The sequence below is a fragment of the Alosa pseudoharengus genome, unplaced genomic scaffold (assembly GCF_046254945.1).
Source record: "Alosa pseudoharengus isolate Yale_2024_CS ecotype anadromous, Long Island Sound unplaced genomic scaffold, YU_APseudo_1.1 YU_APseudo_1.1_scf_7, whole genome shotgun sequence".
NCBI lineage: Eukaryota > Metazoa > Chordata > Actinopteri > Clupeiformes > Clupeidae > Alosa > Alosa pseudoharengus.
This window is the reverse complement of record NW_027468859.1, coordinates 6,390,872-6,412,120: the sequence shown is the minus strand read 5'-3', so window position 1 is coordinate 6,412,120 and position 21,249 is coordinate 6,390,872. Positions and strand designations below refer to the sequence as shown.

At 44.9% G+C, this 21,249-nt stretch overlaps 1 protein-coding gene across 2 annotated transcripts in view; it reads left to right on the top strand.

Annotated features, from left to right (window-relative positions):
- Positions 1-21,249, top strand: part of otofa (otoferlin a) — a 147,157-nt gene that overhangs the window by 108,686 nt on the left and 17,222 nt on the right. For both annotated transcript variants that reach the window (XM_076273067.1, XM_076273066.1), the window contains exons 19-35: positions 116-216; positions 2,398-2,488; positions 3,090-3,206; positions 6,918-7,070; positions 7,657-7,846; positions 8,865-8,989; positions 9,214-9,348; positions 11,901-12,062; positions 13,603-13,722; positions 14,024-14,185; positions 14,388-14,553; positions 15,754-15,824; positions 16,452-16,481; positions 17,367-17,507; positions 17,951-18,026; positions 20,255-20,403; positions 20,869-21,006. In XM_076273067.1, coding sequence (XP_076129182.1) covers positions 116-216; positions 2,398-2,488; positions 3,090-3,206; positions 6,918-7,070; positions 7,657-7,846; positions 8,865-8,989; positions 9,214-9,348; positions 11,901-12,062; positions 13,603-13,722; positions 14,024-14,185; positions 14,388-14,553; positions 15,754-15,824; positions 16,452-16,481; positions 17,367-17,507; positions 17,951-18,026; positions 20,255-20,403; positions 20,869-21,006 — 2,127 coding nt within the window. The remainder of the gene's footprint in view (positions 1-115; positions 217-2,397; positions 2,489-3,089; positions 3,207-6,917; positions 7,071-7,656; positions 7,847-8,864; positions 8,990-9,213; positions 9,349-11,900; positions 12,063-13,602; positions 13,723-14,023; positions 14,186-14,387; positions 14,554-15,753; positions 15,825-16,451; positions 16,482-17,366; positions 17,508-17,950; positions 18,027-20,254; positions 20,404-20,868; positions 21,007-21,249) is intronic.

Genomic DNA, 21,249 nt, shown 5'->3' with positions numbered 1-21,249 from the left:
GTTGATCTCTCTGTGTGTGTATGTGTACTTGTGTACTCATGAGTACGTGTGTGTGTGTGTGTGTGTGTGTGTGTGTGTGTGTGTGTGTGTGTGTGTGTGCGTGTGTGTGTATCAGGAGGAGGGCCTGAATGACGTCCAGGAGATCATTAAAACAGAGAAGGCGTACCCTGAACGCCGGTTGAGGGGGGTGCTGGAGGAACTCAGCACTGGCTGCAGGTAAGCATTCATACACCTGTCCACATAGGTAAGCATCTATACATATAAACCTGTCCGATATGTAAGCATCCATATGCACCTGTCCACATAGGTAAGCATCCACAAGCATCCATATTCACATCAGTGGCGATCCTAGTCTGTGCTCGACCCTCCACACACACATGGAAAATGATGGCTTGTCATATGTTTCTATTTCATATTTTGGAATTCACAAACTTTATATATTTTGTTAACATTGTATAGTATTGTATGATCTGCATAATTACTAATAGCTAAAACTATTAAGTAATTTGAATACTTCATATTGACTTTTTCAACTATTACAGTTGTCAATGTTATTATAGTGGTGGTGTGTAGGTCTAATTGAGTGCCTGTCACTTTAAGAAGAACGTCAAAGTAATTAGTTTTCATTCTCAGGGTTTTAGGCTAGAGGAAAATAGTCGAGCATCGTCCAAGGATATATGGATGCAATTCATTATGTTTTCTATGTCATATAATGATAATGATGATAAAATAAATGTTCAAAAAACTAACAAGTCAAAGAAAATATTTATGATTTCATATAAGAAATAAGTGTCTTGCAATGTTAATTTCTATGGGGTCACCAGCGCATGGCTTAATACTCGTTATTCACCCGCGGAAAGTTGAATTCAGTATTTTGCACGTTTATTTTTTAGGCATTGCTCCCAGAGGTGTGGCAATTAACAACCTAGGGAGGGGACTCGCGCATTGTCTAAAAATCGCTATCATACACCACCTAAACCTGGTCAGAAGTCAATGGCGAGTTGTTCATATGCTATTTTAAGAGCGCATGTCAACAGTCATATTGGCAGGTGCACGCACCATCCTTCTATCATCCATGAACGCACACCGGCGCACGTCCATGCAAAGCATTAAATTGCACGATTACAATGGGAAACATAATTAGAATAAAGATATTACGAAATACTGTACATCTCATGATGAGTAGTTATTCACCATCATTTGCAAATTGGTAATGACGGTTAAAAGTGATTAGGGGAGAGGCGAGAGACATGTATGGAGCACAGCTGAAGACGCAGTGTCATGATATATAAGCAACTCCTCTGCAGGATAAATGTTGTTTTATTCAGTCATTTGAGCAACATTAGGGTAAGTGTTGCTTTTTCCAGCCTATGTTTTCGATGGTAACCCATTGTCAGTCAATAGTGAAAGTAACTGCATATAACTGTCTTGTCGTTGACTGACTCCTTGGTAAAGTTAGTTTCACTTTGCCAATGAGTTCAAATAATAGACTAGTGCAAATGCATGAAGGCTATGCTAGGTTTTAGTAAAGCATGGTTTAAGAATGACTATTCCATACGGTCTCGCAAGCAGCCTCCTTCAAATGCGCCGTTGAATGCCAAAATACCGATGCATTTATTTGACATATCGCGCGTTGCGCCGTTAAAGGGAATGACAGATGTCATTCTCATTGGTTTAAAATGATGTTACGCCCCAAACACACCCATATGACTGATTAAAAAACCTAGGAACACCTTGTTACGCCATGCGCTCCACTTTTGAGAACGAAACCCCTCCCAATGTGAACTGGACATCCTACTAAATTTGAATAGACTTTTGACGAGTGACGATGCACTTTAGAATGTCATGATAGGGCCCTATGATTTTGTTGAAATCATCACTACATTCACTACATTACGTAATGATAGCCATGATGCATGAGCTAACAGTTACCTAGAAGGAACTCTCTCAAGATATAAAAGTTAGCCAATATGTTGTGTAGCTTATTTCGGAAAACCCAACAGTAGGCCTAAATGAACTAATGTAAATTCCATAGCCTAGGTAGGTTACAGTAGCAACACAAACTTGAGAGATGCAAGTCAGCAAATCAACATCGCTACTCGCTCGGATCACGACAGCTGCATGTCCGTGTGAGGAGAAAAGACACATAGGCTACGGGAAGCACACCGACACAGTCATTCTTAAAAGTAGGCTATATCGATACTAATGCAATTAGGTATTTTGACGTTTCTAATTTCAGGGTATTGTGACACACACACACACACACACACACCTGTAATGTGTAAATGTGATCTCATACTGTATGTGTGGTCATATGTGTGAAATATTTGTTGCAAACTAACTGACATTCTGTTCCTAGTGGTGACAACAAATAGATGCATTATGTTCCTTTTTCAGTCGTTACGTTACTCTGGCGAACAAGGACCAGAGCCAGGCAGGCCGGACAAAACTGGACCGAGAAAGACTCAAGTCCTGCATGAGAGAAATGGTAAGAGTGATTGTGTGTGATTGTACAGTAAGAGTCAAACCCTGATTGTATGTGTATGTGTATGTGTATGTGTATGTGTATGTGTATGTGTATGTGTATGTGTATGTGTATGTGTATGTGTTTGTGTATGTGTGTGTGTGTGTGTCTGTGACGGAGTCAAACCCTGTGTGTGTGTGTGTGTGTGTGTGTGTGTGTGTGTGTGTGTGTTTGGGTGGATGGATGTCTGTGTGTGTGTGTGTGGGTGTGGCGGTAAGAGTCAAACCCTGTGTGTGTGTGTGTGTGTGTGTGTGTGTGTGTGTGGGTGGGTGGGTGGGTGGGTGGATGTTTTCTCGTTCTGTAAGCTGTGAGGGCAGCAGGAGAAATGTTGATGAGGGACATTTTCAGTGGTATTGAGACTCTCTATCCTCTTCATCCATTCCTTCTCCTCCATCTCCTCCTCTCCCACCACCTCCATCTCCTCTTCTTCCTCCTCCTCTCCCACCACCTCCATCTACACCTCTTCCTCCTCTTCCTCCCCCACCACCTCCTCCTCCTCATCCCTCACCTCCTCCTCCTCCTCCCCCTCCTCTGTCCTCTCTCTCTCTCGTCCCCTCTCGTGCAGGACAGCATGAGTCAGCAGGCCAAAAGTATCCGCACGCAGGTGAAGAGGAACACAGTAAAGGACAAACTCAAGATGGTGCACAACTTCCTGCAGCGTCTCCGCTTCCTGGCCGATGAGGTGGGAGAAGCAGACTTACATTCACATTCAAATATAAATACATACACACTTTCCCATAGGAAGCTCACATTTACATTTAAATATAAATACATACACTCTTTCTCAAAGGAGCTCACAATATTTTATTTTTTATTTTATTGGTTTATTTGATAGCAGGGACCATGCATATTAATGAAGATTGTGTAAAAAACACCATGTAAATATGCCAGAATTAGTAAAAATAACTACTTTTCATCTGCAGTCCCTAGGCAGGTGACATAGGACAAAACATATAGATAGCCAGCAGTCATACAGCACTCACACACTGTAAAATTAAACACATAATGGTGACAACAGACAAACAAAACAAAACAGAAATACATGAAGACAAGGACATAAGGGTGACATATACAGTACATTGACAGAGTAAACAAACAAAACGAAACAGAAATACATGAAGACAAGGAGGACATAAGGGTGACATATACAGTACATTGACAGAGTAAACAAACAAAACGAAACAGAAATACATGAAGACAAGGACATTATTCATCCACCTCTATACATTCAATTGATAAGTGAAAGTGTGTGGGTGATGAAATTACTTGTGTGGCAGTTAAAGGTGAGTGCATCTCTGGTTTTCTAGGAGCCACTGTGAGTTATATGTAGGACACTCTCTTATTGGGAGGGGCAAGCTGTTCCATAGTTTACCTCCTACTACTGACAATTCGTTTTGGCCAAAAGCGGTGTGTCTGAATGGTATTATACAGTCCCCTTTTACAGAGGCCCGTGTACTACCTCCACTTCCAAGTCTTTGGAAAAAGCCATGCAGCGGAAGGGGGGCAAGATTTTTCAGCACTTTGTATACCAAACAAGCATACTTAAAGTGTTTAAAATTGTCAAAGCTTAAAAAATTGTGTCTCTCTAAGACAGGGATTCCCAAACTGTGGTACGTGTACCCCCGGTGGTACGCAGGCTTCTACTAGGGGGTACGCGAGATGAAAAGGGAAATGGCAGAAAGGTGTTCTGTTTTCTTTTTTTGTTTGAGCCTATGTTCTCTTTGTTCTTTGTGTTTCATAATGTTGTTCTCCACACTGTTTTTTTTTAGTGTGAGAGCTCATAGACCAGTTGCACATTTTGATTTTGTTGTTTGTTATCATGGGCTAATTATGATGCCTGGAAGGCGTCAATAGAATCTGTTATGTTTGTATGTGTCGGATGGTGGGGGTACGCGAGCCAAGTCAGGATATAGGTGGTGGTACAGTATACAGGGAAAAAAGTTTGGGAACTGCTGCTCTAAGATATCACAATGGTGAAATGACAATGCCTTTTTATCAAAAGTTTTTTATGGCTTTCTTAAACAGAGATTCAATGACTTTAAGGGTAGTTATGCCGGTAAATGACCAGTTTATAAAACAATACTCAAAATGTGAAAAGATCATGGTATATAAAAACAACTTGGCAGCCTTGGTGTCAAGAAATGGCCTAACTTGCTTAAAATTTTGCAAATTGAATTTAACTTTATTTGCCACCTTTTTTACATTACTTTTACATTCATATATAAATACATACACTCTTTCTCAAAGGAGCTCACATTTACATCCATTTATAAATACATACACAATTTCCCAAAGGAGCTCACAATCACATTCATATATAAATACATACCGGTACACTCTTTCTCAAAGCATCTTATATTTAAACGTATCTGTTAGCATACACTTTTACCCAAAGCAGTTTACAGTACATATGTTCTTCCATCATTCATTTATGTTGATGTTTTATGGCATTTGGCAGCTTACCGATTGTAATCTTGTTATCCCCTTCCTGTGCCAGCTTCTCTGCCAGTAGATCTATAAGCATATGGAGACATACTGTAGAGGGCCCTCATTTGAATTATTGGCAAAGTGCAAAGTCTTAGTCTAACCAAAGCTAATTTAATAACATGGCAAATCATTTTGCTAATTTAACACCATGGGCAAAACCAAAAGCCTATCAACAAGAATATTGCTTGTTGATAGGCTTTGTGTGTGTGTGTGTGTGTGTGTGTGTGTGTGTGTGTGTGTGTGTGTGTTGTGTGTGTGTGTGAGTTGTGTGTTGTGTGTTGTGTGTTGTGTGTTGTGTGTTGTGTGTGTGTGTGTGTGTATGTGTGTAATTAGGGCTCGGTGTCCAGCCATTCCGCAGCATTCCTTCCCTGCCTCAGGTCTCACAAAAGCAAACATATTCACTCTGCATTTCCCAGATGGACCTCTATCCAATATAATATGTTAAGTCTATGTTTGTTTTTTATTTTTACTAATGTGTTTTTATCTATTTATTTATTTATGTTTGCTTGTTTTTCCTCGGGATAATTTACTTTTTGTTTGCTGCCCGTAACATGAAAAGAATTTGTTTGGAAATGTAATATGGGGTGGGGTGTGCTGTCCTGCTGCCTCCAGTTGTTCACGTGGAGCTGTGCATGTTGATGAAGGCAGCTGCTACATGTGGAGGCAATATCAATATCCTGCCTCTCTACACTGAAGGAACTAAATGTAGTGGTAGATAGTAATGTGTAAATTATAAAATGCAATTCTCTGAGAGGTCTACTAGGTTCATACTGCTACCAGGAGAGGTGCCAATGCATGTATAAGTCAGAGGAGTTCAAGTTTGCTCTGGTAAGTAATTTGAAGTCTATAGTGTTTATGTCTGCATCAGTAGATGATGAAATCTCTATTATTTTAAGTATGAATACAAGTAGGCTAGCTGATGAGGTCTCCTCAGTTGTGTCAGAGGCTGAGGCAATATATCCTGGAGTGTCTGTTCAATTTAATTCATTTAATTTAAATTCAGTATTCAGTTGTATTTATATAGCTCCCAAACCATTAAATAGTTTAATTCTGTAGGGGATAGAGTCTGCTCTGAGCATGTGCTTCTAAAGCCACCAGCACACTAGCACCGGTATGAGTGTTGCACACTCCACTTGCCAACGCTCCATTACTGCTCGGTATCCATTGTTGCCTTTTGTTCATAAAGCTGTTGGTGGTGTATAGAAGAAAACACAGGAAACAAAGCTGTCTGATTTTGGTTTCAGAGTGAGCTCAAAGCTGCCAACTCTCACGCATTGACCGTGAGATTCATTCATTTGATTGGCTCCATGCAGGGACAGCCGTGGCTTACTGGTTAGTGCTTTGGACTTGTAACCGGAGGGTTGCCGGTTTGAACCCCGACCAGTAGGCACGGCTGAAGTGCCCTTGAGCAAGGTACATGTACCTAACCCCTCACTGCTCCCTGAGCGCCGCTCTTGTTGCAGGCAGCTCACTGCGCCGGGATTAGTGTGTGCTTCACCTCACTGTGTGCTAAGTGTGTTTCAGGCCCAAAAAAGGTCCAAACATAAATGATCACATTTATCTAATCTTTCCTAACGATCCGCTAGCTTCCTGCCCCATAAACAGGCCGTCCAAAAAACGCGTCTCTGTAGGCAGCCTAGGCTCCGAGATCTATACACAAAAACAATAGCTACCAACAAGGGTTGGCAACCACTCAAAAGCGAAATAAAGTGTTTCAACCATTAACCGACGAGATGCGCGTTTAGGAGAGTTTCAATTGCACGGGAGGGAGGGGGAAGCGAGCTAGCTCTCTGTTTTGTTTGAACATCAACAGAAGTGACGTATCCCCGCCATCGCTGATACAACCTTTAAAGCTGCTCCAGTTCATGCTGACGTGTGTGTGTGTGTCGTGTGGTCTGGTCCTCAGCCCCAGCACAGCATCCCGGACGTCTTCATCTGGATGATGAGCAACAACAAGCGGGTGGCTTACGCCCGGGTGCCCTCCAAGGACATCCTCTACTCCATTGTGGACGAGGAGACGGGCAAGGACTGCGCCAAAGTGAAAACCGTCTTTCTCAGGGCAAGTCTCTCTCTCTCTCTCTCTCTCTCTCTCTCTCAAGTTCACTCTATCTCTTTGTCCATCCCTGCCCCAGGGAAAGTCTCTTGAGCGCACACCATCTCACAGTGACCCCTGCCAGGGCAGAGCATGTCTGGCACACACGCTCTCTCTCTAAGTGTGCCCTGGAACATGGCAAGTGTGGTGAGATGAGCTCAGCTCACGCTGTCTCTCAATCTGCCCCTTCCTCAGAGCAAAGACTCTCAAGCTCACAGGATCAATCACTGTTCCAGAGTCAACACCTGTCTGGCCTCCATTATTCATGTTTTCCTGGCACCTGAATTGAAACCTCTGTCTTCATTTGAAGCCTTTGATTTATGCCTCTGCTGTGGTGGGGCATGTGATGCCAGGTCTCAGATGATGAAATGGCTCAGGTTGTGTGTGTGTGATTCTGTGTGTGTGTGTGTGTGCGTGCGTGCATGCGTGTGTGTCTATGTCTGCATTGGTCTGTGGACTGGACAAAGCAAGCTAAGCAGGAGCACACTTGTGTATTTTTATTTCTATTTATTTATTTATTTATTGTGTGTGTGTGTGTTTGTGCGTGCTGTAGCTGCCGGGTAAGAAAGGCTTCGGTCCGGCTGGCTGGACGGTGCAGGCCAAGCTGGAGATGTACCTGTGGCTCGGTCTCAACAAGCAGAGGAAGGACTTCCTCAGCGGCCTGCCAAGCGGCTTTGAGGAGAACAAAGCAGCCAAGGCCACTGGCCTGCAGTCTGTGCCGCCTATCAGCCTAGTCTACAACAGTAAGTATGCACTTCAGATGTCTAGTCTACAACAGTAAGTATGCACTTCAGATGCCTTGTAGTACACAACAGTAAGTATGCACTTCAGATGCCTAGTCTACAACAGTAAGTATGCACTTCAGATGCCTAGTCTACAACAGTAAGTATGCACTTCAGATGTCTAGTCTACAACAGTAAGTATGCACTTCAGATGCCTAGTCTACAACACTAAGTATGCACTTCAGATGCCTTGTAGTACACAACAGTAAGTATGCACTTCGGATGCCTAGTGCACAGTATTTAGTGTGCACTTCAGCTGCCTAGTGCACAGTATTTAGTGTGCACTTCAGCTGCCTAGTGCACAGTAATTAGTGTGCACTTCAGCTGCCTAATACAAAAAAGTAACTATGTACTTCTGCAGTGTGATCAGCATAGTTTGCACTAGTAAGTATAATAGAAATCATCAAACTGCAAGTATACATTTGGTATTCAAGTGTCTCCAGTGTGCAGTGGGAAAGAGGCACTACAGCTTTGTCAAGTATGAACCACGTCTGTCTAAGTTTTTTTCTTATTGTAATAATTATTGTTGTAGAGCATAAAAATGTTACTGTGCAGGACTCAGTAAGCGTCAGTAAGTGAATGTTTCTGCAGGCTACTGGAGAGCTGCACTCAGTTACAGTGAGTGTGATCGTAATCAGTCAGTGAAACAGTGGTGTGAGTCATAACTGCTGCAAAGTCTCCCAATAAGCTTCTGATTGCCCCCCTGAGATGAAGTGATTCTGCATTTCACTAGTCTCAATATATGAGATCCGACTGCCTGAGAAGATCCCTTTTGTCTCTACCTCTCTGTCTTGTTCTTGACCCCACTCTTTCTCTCTCTGCTCTCCCATCCTGTGCGTGTGTGTGTGTGTGTCTGTGTGTCTGTGTGTGTGTGTGTGTGTGTGTGTGTGTGTGTGTGTGTGTGTGTGTGTGTGTGTGTGTGTGTGTGTGTGTGTGTGTGTGTTTGTGCATCTGTGTGTGTGTGTGTGTGGGTGTGCAGTGAAGCAGGTGTTCCAGCTGAGAGCTCACATGTATCAAGCCCGCAGTCTGTTTGCCGCTGATAGCAGCGGCCTGTCTGACCCCTTCGCCAGAGTCTTCTTCTCCACATACAGCCAAGTCACAGAGGTGAGCCAACCATGAGAGAGAGAGAGAGAGGGAGGGAGGGAGAGCGGAGAGTGTGTTAGAGGGTGTGTGTGTGTGTGTGTGTTGGAAGGGGGAGAGAGTATATGCAGGGGACCATGGAAAGTTTTTGTTGTATTTTATTTGCCTCTTAGAAATGTTTACTGTGTGAACATGAGTGCATATGCATTAGTATGTGTATAAGCGTGTGTGTGTGTGTGTGTGTGTAGGTGCTGAGTGAGACCCTCTGCCCCACGTGGGATCAGCTGCTGGTCTTTGATAACGTGGAGCTCTACGGTGAGGCCAGCGAGCTCCGTGATGACCCCCCCATCATCGTCATAGAGATCTACGACCAGGACACGGTGGTAAGACTCCAGTCCAGCCCTGTCTCACTCTCAGACATCCCATAATAATAAACAGGAAGAGGAAGTCTCCCTGTCTCCCTGTTTTTTTGCCACTTCCTGTCTGGTGCCTTAACACTGCTGATTGCTGAGAGTGTGTTGACGTGTGTCTCATTGTGCTGCCTGTGTGTTTGTTCCTGTTTAACCTCGCGTGGGCCAACTCAGGGTGAGGATGTTGATAAGTATCACTACCTCAGCTCCAGTAGCACTAGATGGGTGGTGCCTCTAGTAGGACACTAGTCTGAGTGTGTGTGTGTGTGTGTGTGTGTGTGTGTGTGTCCCTTGGTGTTGTGTTTTAGAGGTCTGCACTCCCGCGGTAGACCCGCGGGTCCCGACGCAAAAGAGTGCGGCACGGGACAACTTTTGAAAGCTCTATGCGGGAGCGGGCGGGATGAGAGAGGTGCATTCGCGGGTGCGGGACAAACCGATGATTCACTGCACTCCCGCAAATTAAATATGTGCATAAAATTAAATATGGAAATGATTAAAGTAGTGTTCATAACTATAGTTCAGCTGGATGTTCTGTTAGGCAGCATTAAAAAAACGGGGTTTAAGCATAACTGACGGATAGCAGGCCTATAGCCTATATTGTCGTTTACGTGGGTTAAATTTGTTCCTGCTGCTCATTGTCAAAACTCGAAATCGAAAGCATGACAGAGGAAGAGGGCACCAGACTAGGCCTACTTCAGTTGTTAGCCTACATTCAGAACGAAGAAACTGACATCTGGAGTCTTTCTCAGGTGTGTGTGCTCCTTTCGTGAGACAGAAAGAAAAACTGAATAGGCTATCCCTCCTGCATGCGGGCTTTAGCGGGCGGGAGCGGGACATCATGTTACAGATGCGGGCGGGAGCGGGACTACAAATGACACATTAATGCGGGAGCGGGCGGGAGCGGGACTGGAAAATCAGTCCCGCGCAGACCTCTATTTTGTTTTTCTTTTGTTCTTAGTGTGAGTGTGTTAGTGTGTGTGAGTGTGTTAGTGTGTGTTAGTGTGTGTGAGTGTGTGTGAGTGTGTGTGAGTGTTTGTGAGTGTGTGTGAGTGTTTGTGTGAGTGTTTGTGTGAGTGTGTGTGTGTGTGTGTTTGTGTGTGTGTGGGTGTGTGTGTGTGTGTGTGTTAGTGTGTGTGTGTGTGTGTGTGTGTGTGTGTGTGTGAGAGAGTGAGTATGTGAGTGTGTGCGTGTGTGTGTGTGTGTGTGTGTGTGTGTGTGTGTGTGTGTGTGAGAGAGTGAGTATGTGAGTGTGTGCGTGTGTGTGTGTGTGTGTGTGTGTGTGTGAGAGAGTGAGTGTGTGCGTGTGTGTGTGTGTGTGTGTGTGTGTGTGTGTGTGTGTGTGTGTGTGTGTGTGTGTGTGTGTGTGTGTGTGAGTATGTGAGTGTGTGCGTGTGTGTGTGTGTGTGTGTGTGTGTGTGCCAGGGTATTGTACAGTATGCCTGTGGATAAATCTGTGTGCAATGCAAGAGGTGGCTGCAAGAGTATTACTGCTCATTGTGAACATCTGATGACTGCAATGTCTCTTCTCCGTGAAAACCTCTTTTTATTTGGGCTTTAGAAAGTGATCAAGGTTTAACTTAAATAGTTGCAAAATTGTCTATTAGTCCACCTTTTTCATTGCTATGAATGTTCTAGTAATAGTAGTGCTGTTGGTAGCAACAACATTATTCTTGATCACAAGTAGTTTTAGTAGTAGAGCATATTAAAGTTTCCATTTTGTGTTTGAATTTCATTGGTATTGAATATTGTTTATTTCATTTGTTGCTTATAGGAGACTGAATAAGATGATCTATTACAGATGAATGTCCAACAAACGGTGTCTTATTATTTTCATATCATTCATTTAATTCTTGTTGCATTTTTTTTTGATAATTTACATTGAAGTTCCCTTAATTAGCATGAATTGAATGCAGTAGCATCAACAAAGCATCAGCTACAGTAATGAATGTGACTAAGGTATGAGCTACCACAGGCGCATAACTGAAGCGTTCCGTTCGCGACGCGTAAAATCCATTTTAGATGAATGGTCTATTTTTTTCAAACGTACGCCCCACTGTCACGTCTGGTGTAGCTACTTCCATTGATTATAATGGAAGCTAATTGTTGCAGCAGATGCAACGCGAACGGAACGCTTCAGTTACCTTACTCTAATTTTGCAGTGCTGAAGTGCTTGGCTCCTTCGTGTTGACTGATGCAGCGAATAATAACAACAAACTGAACAGATTCTGACTCTTTTTTTGTTGTTGCATAAAACAAACAACCCATTAACTCCAGAATGTAACACTAGTTATGTTTTTATTAATATTGTATTTTGCAGCTTTTGTTGTTAACTAATCAATTTGAATTGTGTGAATAATAATAAACCAGCATTTGTGTAAATTCTGTAACTGAGGCATATTCCTTTTAGTAACTTTCTTTTGAAACATTCTGCGGCTCACCTAGCTCACTCGTAGGAGTATACTGCCCCCTGCTGTCCACAGGTGGAAGTGTAACATTGATGTTATTTTCTGATCAATGGCACACAGGGCAAGGCTGAGTACATTGGCCGCACATTTGCCAAGCCTGTGACAAAGATGGTTGATGAGCACTATGGCCCGCCCCGATTCCCCCCACAGCTGGAGTACTACCAGATCTACAGGGGCAACTGCACCGCTGGGGAACTCCTCGCTGCCTTTGAGCTGCTGCAGGTGTGTGTGTGTGTGTGTGTGTGTGTGTGTGTGTGTGTGTGTGTGTGTATGTGTGTGCGCATACATACGCGTGTGTGTGTGTGTGTGTGTGTGTGTGAGAGTACAGTTAATGCTACACACACTTGTAAATACAGCAGGACATGTGACTCTGCAACGTCATTATAAAGGAGATCAGAGGACTGACTTACAAACTAGCGCTTAAATGAAACCCTCCAGACTGTAACTGAAGGACCTACTGAAGGAGGCTAGTACTTCCTCCATAGATTCACAGTAGTGCTTGCTTACCTGCTCTCCTGACACTTTTGTCACTTTATCTGTCACTTTGCTACTTGTCACTTTGCTACTTTATTGAACACAAAAGAGAGCCTTTCTCTTTCTCTTCCTTTCCTGTCGTTCTGTTTCTCTTTTCCATGTGCGTCTCTCTGTCTCTCTTCATCTCTCCATCCGTGTTTGGTCATGTGATCGTCCATCCCATGATTCTTTGCTGCTGGCTGTGCCGTGCGTGACCTCTGACCCAGATCCCCTATGATGATGAGGAGATCCGGAGGGCTCTCATCGCCGTGCATAACTTTGCTGTTCCTCAGATCAAGGTGCTGCTTTTGCCTCTCTGCTCCACACCCACCCAGGGACACACTAGCTCTGGGCCGGGACATCTGGGCCACATTGGGCCCGGCTCTAGCCTAGGTCAGGCACAGGTCTCACCTAGGTTTATCACAGGTGTAGACCACATGTGGTCTAGCTCAGACCTGGTAATGGGTCTGGCACAGGTGTAGACAAAGTTAAGCTTGTGTCTAGCCTAGGTCTGGCACAAGTGTAGCCTAGGTTAAGCCAAGGTCTGGAACATGTGTAGTCCAGGTCTAGCACAGGTCTAGCCCACATGCCAGGGTGCAGTGTGCCACAGGTCTGGGTCCAGGTCTAGGTTCTGAACCAGGTCCTGATGGGTCTTAGAGCCAGTGTTTCTTTGGGTTGGGTCAGCCTTTTCTCTCTAGACCATCTCCTCTGATGCTGTAACTGTCTCTATAGCGCCGCTCTGTAGACCATCTCTTCTGATGCTGTAACTGTCTCTATAGTGCATCTGTATTGGCAATCTCCTCTGATGCTGTAACTGTCTCTATAGCGCCGCTCTGTAGACCATCTCTTCTGATGCTGTAACTGTCTCTATAGTGCATCTGTATTGGCAATCTCCTCTGATGCTGTAACTGTCTCTATAGTGCATCTGTATTGGCAATCTCCTCTGATGCTGTAACTGTCTCTATAGTGCATCTTTATTGGCAATCTCTTCTGATGCTGTAACCGTCTCTATAGTGCATCTCTATTGGCAATCTCCTCTGATGCTGTAGCCGTCTCTATGCTGTGTCCACGCTATCTTTAAAGCAGAGCTCAGAAGAAAAGGAAAGACTGACTAATGTCATTTATGAGATCACATACAGTGCTGCTGAAGATGCAGTACTCCTGGGAGTGTATAATGCCAGATAATTGGGCTTTATGGGTGATGTTTCCCTGGGTAATGTTTGTGGTCGTGCTGTCTTACTTCACCCAGGTGGGTCCTGCTGGAAAAGGGAGCTTACCCCCGATCGACGGGCCGACGGATTCGGAGCGTGGGCCCATTCTGCCCGTTCCTCTGGGGATCCGACCCATCCTCAGCCGGTACCGCATCGAGGTGAGGGAATCGCAGGCTGACTCTGACAACTGCTGAGACACACAGAGCTTTAGGGCTTCAGAACCCACTGCAGCAGATGCTTAACTATGTCTGTTTGTTTATGTGTGTATGTGTTTGTTTGTGTTTGTATGTGTGTTTGTGTGTGTTTATGTGTCTAACTGTTCATGTGTGTGTTCATGCCTTTGAATGTGTGTGTGTGTGTGTGTATGTGTGCGTGTGTGTGTGTGTGTGTGTGTGTGTGTGTGTGTGTGTGTTTGTGTGTGTGTGTGTGCGTGCGTGCGTGCGTGTGTGTCCTGCCCAGGTGCTGTTCTGGGGCCTGAGGGACCTGAAGCGGGTCAACCTGGCCCAGGTGGATCGGCCACGTGTGGACATTGAGTGTGCCGGCAGAGGGGTCCAGTCCTCGCTCATCCAGAACTACAAGAAGAACCCCAACTTCAGCACCCTCGTCAAATGGTTCGAAGTGGTGAGTAAGATAGATAAATACATACAGTAGATATTTGAAAGAAAGAAAGAAAGAAAGAAAGAAAGAAAGATAAAGATATTTGGAAGTAAAAAAGAAAGAAATATCAAATGAGGAAAAAAAAGAACTAACGATGGTCCAGCCAGTGGTCTGCACTGATATGCAACACAGTGTCATAGCAACTCCATTGACCTCTGACCTTCAGGACCTGCCTGAGAACGAGCTGCTGCACCCTCCTCTCAACATCCGGGTGGTGGACTGCCGCGCCTTTGGCCGCTACACCCTGGTGGGCTCCCATGCGGTCACCAGCCTACGCAAGTTCCTCTACATCGCACCAGGCAAGACCAATGCCAACAGCTGGGGACAAACAGGTACACACACACACGCACACAAACAAGGGTACACATATTTTTATACTGATAATACATGGTACACACACACACGCACACACACATACCCTGTACAAGGGTACACATATTTTTATACTGATAATACATGGTACACACGCACACACACACACACACACACACACACACACACACGCACACACACTGTTGTCTAATTCTATAGGTTCTCTGAAAGAAAGACATAACCTTACTTTTTTTTAACCAGAAAACATCTACTTTTGTGTCTGTTTGGTAGAGAACTTCTGTGTTCAAATGCTCACTCTTCAGATGGTTTGAAATGTTTTCAAAAGCAGCTGAAGCACTCTTATAACAGCGTACACTAGTATATTCACTGTCAGCTGGAAACTCAGACAATAAAGGGAGAAGCAATTCCAGTCTCCCTGCATCTTCAAATCTGTCCCTGATAATAACTCCACCCTAGTTCTCTTAACCACATCTTCCTCCCTCATGAGCTAAAAGCTACATCCTTCTGCTGTATTCACCTGTTCCTTCCTTCTCTTCCTCCTCCTCCTCTTCCTCCTCTCTCCCTCCTCCTCTTCCTCCTCAACTCCTCCTCCTCCTCCACTCCTCCTCCTCTTCCTCCTTCTCTTCCTCCTCCTCCTCTCCACTCCTCCTCCTCTTCCTCCTCCTCTTCCTCCTCCACTCCTCCTCCTCCTCTCCACTCTTCCTCCTCCTCCTCTCCACTCTTCCTCCTCCTCCTCTCCACCCTTCCTTCTCCTCCTCCTCCTCTTCCTCCTCCACACTTCCTCCTCCTTTTCCTCCTCCACTCCTCCTCCTCCTCTCCACTCTTCCTCCTCCTCTTCCTCCTCCTCCTCTCCACTCTTCCTCCTCCTCCTCCACTCCTCCTCCTCTCCACTCTTTCTCCTCCTACTCCACTCCTCCTCCTCCTCTCCACTCTTCCTCCTCCTCTTCCTCCTCCTCCTCTCCACTCTTCCTCCTCCTACTCCACTCCTCCTCCTCTTCCTCCTCTTCCTCCTCCACTCCTCCTCCTCCTCCGTGGCTGATGGCGACGCTGTCCTCCCCTCATTCCTGCCTCTGTCCTGGGCTCCACCCTTGACCACGCTTGACCTGTGACCCCAGCTAGTCTGCTGAACGGCTACACGGCGCTGACCAATGGGGCGTCCCGCTCTCGCTCCCACTCCCGCACCCCCTCTCGCCCCCCAGGTGACATCATGGTCAACATGGAGCCAGAGATTAACGTCAAGAAGATGGACACTGTGGTCAAGCTGGATGCCGTGAGTAACCAGTAGACTCCCAGATGTTGCCCCTACACACACACACACACACACACACCTTATTTGATAACACAGATGACCAGCAGCCTTAACACCCCATAGAATAGCTCACAGATAAACCACATTTACAGCTCACAGATGACCAGCAGACAAACGACCACATTTAGTACCACATACATTACCAGTTCACTGACCTCATACATGACAGGTTCACTGACCACAAACACGACCGGTTCACTGACCACAAACACGACCGGTTCACTGACCACAAACACGACCGGTTCACTGACTACAAACACGACCAGTTCACTGACCACATACACAACCATTTTTTTTTTTTTTTTTTTTTTTTTTAATGCCACATAGCACACTCTACACTTTTACACGCCACAAAATGCTGCTTCATCTCAAATGAATCCACCCTGGCCATGATCTAAGGCCCTCTGTCTCTATAGTCATTTGCCGTTAAGGTCTTGCTGGAATCGCTGCATTTTAATAGATTGTAATTGTTGTTGAGTGTTTTGTTGTTGTAATAGTGTCATATGCTTGTGCTCTGTGTATGTGTTACCAGTTGTGTTTTTGGTGTGACTCTCTTCTTTGTGTTATGTGTGACGCCGACCCCTGTAGACGTCAGATGCAGTTGTTAAAATTGATGTGGTAAGTTTAACTGGGAGTGAGTTCGATAAGATATGCGATGCAACTTGGCTTGTTTTCATTTATTTTCAAGTAACTTTTTCATTTATTTTCAAGTTATTTTCACACACACACACACACACACACACACACACAGACAGACAGACATAGACACACAGACACACACATACATACACACACAAACACACACACACACACACACACACACACACACACATAGCCTGACGAGTCAGACCCACATCAAGATGTAGGGTTTGGGAACTCACCATTCGCAGTGCTCCATCCTCTCTGCAGCCGGGATAAACGGTTGTCTTTCAAATTCCCTCTGCATGCAATAGGATAGCGCTACAACTCATGAGTCCCATGCGTTTTCCCACCAATGGAGCTAGTTGGCTAGTTGATCAAACGTTTGCCAACTTAAAAAAGCTTAACTTGTGTCACGCTGTTGGCCAGCAGCAGCATCCATCTTCTTTGTTATCAAGTAGCAGGGAACCGTCGCAACTCTGTCATCATTATGTTAAGCCCGCCCACCGACTCTATACATGATGTGATTGGCCTGATCGAAGTTTAATTTTTCCGCAAGCCAACGGAGAGTTGCTAGACTACCCACTAGGGTGTGTCTGGATTTTTAGGCTAACACACACACACACACACACACACACACACACACACACACACACACACACACACACACACACACACACACAAATACCATGTCAGCATTAATTGCAAGAGGATATATTTCCCACTGATTCACTGAATGCCATCTCATCTTTCTCTAAACCACTTCGGCACTTGACATTTTCCACCCGCTCGGTGATAACAACCATGTGACACTCTAGCGCAGTGAGAATGTCAGGTCGTGAGCACTCTCTTTCTGTGCGGCAGAATGAGGAGGAGAAGGACAAAGATGGACAGAAGAGGAAGAAGAAGAAGAAGAAAGGAGAGGAGCCAGAGGAGGAGGAGTTGGACGAGAGCATGCTGGACTGGTGGTCCAAATACTTCGCCTCCATAGACACCATGATGGAGGTGAGTGGAGCGGAGTGGTGTGTTTTTAACCAATACACACTCACACACACACACACACACACACACACACACACACACACACACACACACACACACACACACACACACACACACACACATATATACACACAAACATACATACACACGCGTGACGTGTGGATTTACTTTGCCTCTTATACATGTGTCAGTACAGTTCTGGAAAAACAGACATACCAGACAGAATACAAACAAAATACACACACAGGCATGTCATCTGGTGTGTTTGTGTGTGTGTGTGTGTGTGTGTGTGTGTGTGTGTGTTTGTGTGTGTGTGTGTGTGTGTGTGTTTGTGTGTGTGTGTGTGTGTGTGTGTGTTTGCATTCTTCAGAGACAGTCATGATCCTTCAGTTTGTATTCATTCAGGAACATTCTAGAAAAGTGGTCGTATGTGTTCTGTCCCTCAGAAATTGCGAGCACAGGAGGCCGCCCAGGCCGAGGCGGATGAGAGAGAGGACCTGGAGATTGCCGCCGAGGGAGCAGGTACAACAAGTCATGTCACGTCACATTACTGACAGGTTCCCCTATCTCCTAAAACAAACAAGCTGCTGTAATTTCGCAATGGAAACTCCCTTGCTCGTCTACATTTAGTTTTCATCTCCACCTAGACAAAAGGTCTCAAAGATTCAGCTTGCAGCTCTGTTTTCTGCTAAGCTAGATTCAGGGTCATGAGATGAGCTCACAAACGAATTAAGCAGAACAATTACCTGTGGTGAAATAGCTATTTGCGCCATAGCTATTTAGAGTTAGCTTAATTTGTTTTCTGATGAAGGAGTGTGTCCTCAAAGTAATTGCATTATGAGTCCCTTGTCTGCCTTCGATTAAATGAATTTATTCGCTGCCTCTCTGGCAGCCCCAGACTGCATCTAGTTTTCCTCGATGCAAACTGCTCACCTTTTAGGTGAGGCTCACCTTTTGAATGCCAAAATGGGCCACTTGGGTGATTTGTGCAGATCCAAGGAGGGGTGGAGGTTAAACAACCCTGCACACTGTAAAGCATACTGTAAAAGGAATCTATATATGTGGGACCTAAATACATCAACAGCACACTGAGGGAAAACGTGTTCAATTGCAGCTTCTTTATTCACTCTGGCATTGGCAAAATGCCATTGGTAAAATTATTATATTCTTAAAGATACATTGAGATGAGATACTGAGATACATTGACTGATGCGCCTGAACACATCATCGGTGATGTAACACCCTTGCCAAGGCGGCCCGCCCACTTGATTAGGCTGTGGCTTGTGTTCAGGTGGCACTAAATTGTCCCCATGGATGTCTCTGAATCCAAAGCCATCTTGAGGCTTTCTCAGCTGCTTTGGTGGTGTTCTTGATGGCTCTGCTCCTTGCCACTCCTGCAATGCCCACTGTGCTTAAGGCTTTCTAGAGTGAGTGTCCCACAAATCCTCTGCAGCCCATCTCAACGGGCATGCACCCAGCCTTCCTGTCCTGTCTGCGACAGATGGTAACCTGCTGATCACACTTGGCCTTTTTTCTTTCGTGAGCCACCTCTATGCGATCTTCCCACGGCACTGTCAGCTCCATGGTGATGATGATGATGCTGTTGGTGCTCTCTGAGACCAGGAAGATGTCTGGTCTCCGGGTAGTGCTGACAATGTGCTGGGGAAATCGCAGCTGTTTTTCCAGGTCCACAGAGAGCTGCCAGTCCTGGGCGGTCGCGAGGATCCCTGCTGCCGTCCTCTCTGTCCTGTCCGTGGTCGCTCCCCTGCCGTGACCAAAGTGATTGTGCGGGTGGTGTTGCATGGTCGGCTACAGCTGCTGATCCTCTTGCTAATGACTAAATAGAAAAAATATATATGAAATATAAGAATATTATTTTTGTTTAACAATTCACCAATATAACCTCAACTTTTTTACCCCTGTTTGCAATTTAGTTGTATTTAGAGTTCTACTGCTTTCCTTGTTGACACCTGATGCATGAGCACTTTGCATGCCTGAGTTATCATTGCATCTCATCCCTCACATCACAACCATCTCATATTATCCCAGATGCCATAAAATAGAATCCCATGCTAACATCATGACACAACCACAGAGCATTCATACAACCCCAAACGCCATCAAATAGAATCCCACACTAACATCACCACACAACAGCAGAGCATTATATTGCCCCAGACCCCAGAAAATAGAATCCCATATCGACATCACAACACAACAGGGTGTTCATCAGTCTGTGTATCTGCCTGTGTATAAGATGGAACACTACCACTGCCTGGAGAATGCTAATGACTGAGCTGACTGATGGCTCTGTGTCCACTAACTCTGCATGACAAACTTTGCTTCAAGTTAAATTAGTCCACAGCTTTTTCCCCTGTTATATTTTAAGCCTAAAATAGGCCTATCCATGTAAATGATGTAAGGCCTGTTGTAAAAGGTTTGCTTAATGGCATTAAATAAATTATTTTGGTTAATTGTGAATTCTTAGTTATTAATGTGAATAATTGTGAATATGGACAAATGCACACTGTGGCCCTTGGTGATTGCTGGAGGTGGTTGTGAGGGCAAACGTTCATGTTCATGATTGTGGAGTTTTCCCCATGTTGGAATCTCCGCTTTCCAGCTCTTTTCCACATGTTGGAAATTCCACATTTCATAGTCTCGTGATTCCGTGTTCATCCCATATCCACATCCCACCCCATCCGGCCCGCACCCCCACCCTCACCTCCACCCCCACCTCGACCACTCAGAGCTGAAAGTGGATGACTCCCCTGTGAAAGGCACCAAACCCAAAGAGAAGGTCAAAGACAAGAGCAAGAGCTCCAAGGACAAGAAGAAGAACCACTCGGCCGAGGCCCAGGACAAACGGCCCACCAAGCCCAGGGTGGACGAGCTGCTGGTCAGTCTCCACTCAGCCAATCTCTTTTAGTTACAGTAACACTGTTTTAGAGAATCCCTTTTACAGCCAAGCTTTTTTAGTTACAGTAACACTGTTGAGAATCCCCTTTACAGCCAAGCTTTTTTAGTTACAGTAACACTGTTTTAGAGAATCCCTTTTACAGCCAAGCTTTTTTAGTTACAGTAACACTGTTTTAGAGAATCCCCTTTACAGCCAAGCTTTTTTAGTTACAGTCACACTCTTCTAGAGAAGCCCCTTTACAGCCAAGCTTTATTAGTTACAGTCACACTCTTCTAGAGAAGCCCTTTCACAGCCAAGCGCTTTTGTGGAATGGAATTCGATTCGAATTGAAAGGAATAAATCAGTGTCTGTTTGATGTGTGTAATGTATTGTATAAAGGTGACATTGACTTGAGTTCTGCTGACTCCAGTTCTGTTGGTGGTGTTGTTTGGTGTGCTTGTTCAGGCGTACAATAAGGAGCTGGAATGTGAGTTCAATAACTTTGAGGACTGGCTCCACACTTTCAACTTGTACCGGGGGAAAGCTGCAGACGACGATGAACACCACATGGCCGATGACGACAGGATTGTGGGCAGGTTCAAGGTATGGCAATCAAACCAGTCAATCACATCTAAGATTCATCGTTTGAGAATCAAACCAGCAGGTCACAGCTCAGAGTCGACGCACGAGAATCAAGCTATCACAGCTCAGATTCAAAGTATGGCAATCAAATCTGCCAGATGCATCTCAGATTCTAAAACAATAATCAAACCAGTTGAACACATCTAAGTATAAGTAAGTATATACTCTTTTGATCCCCTGAGGGAAATTTGGTCTCTGCATTTA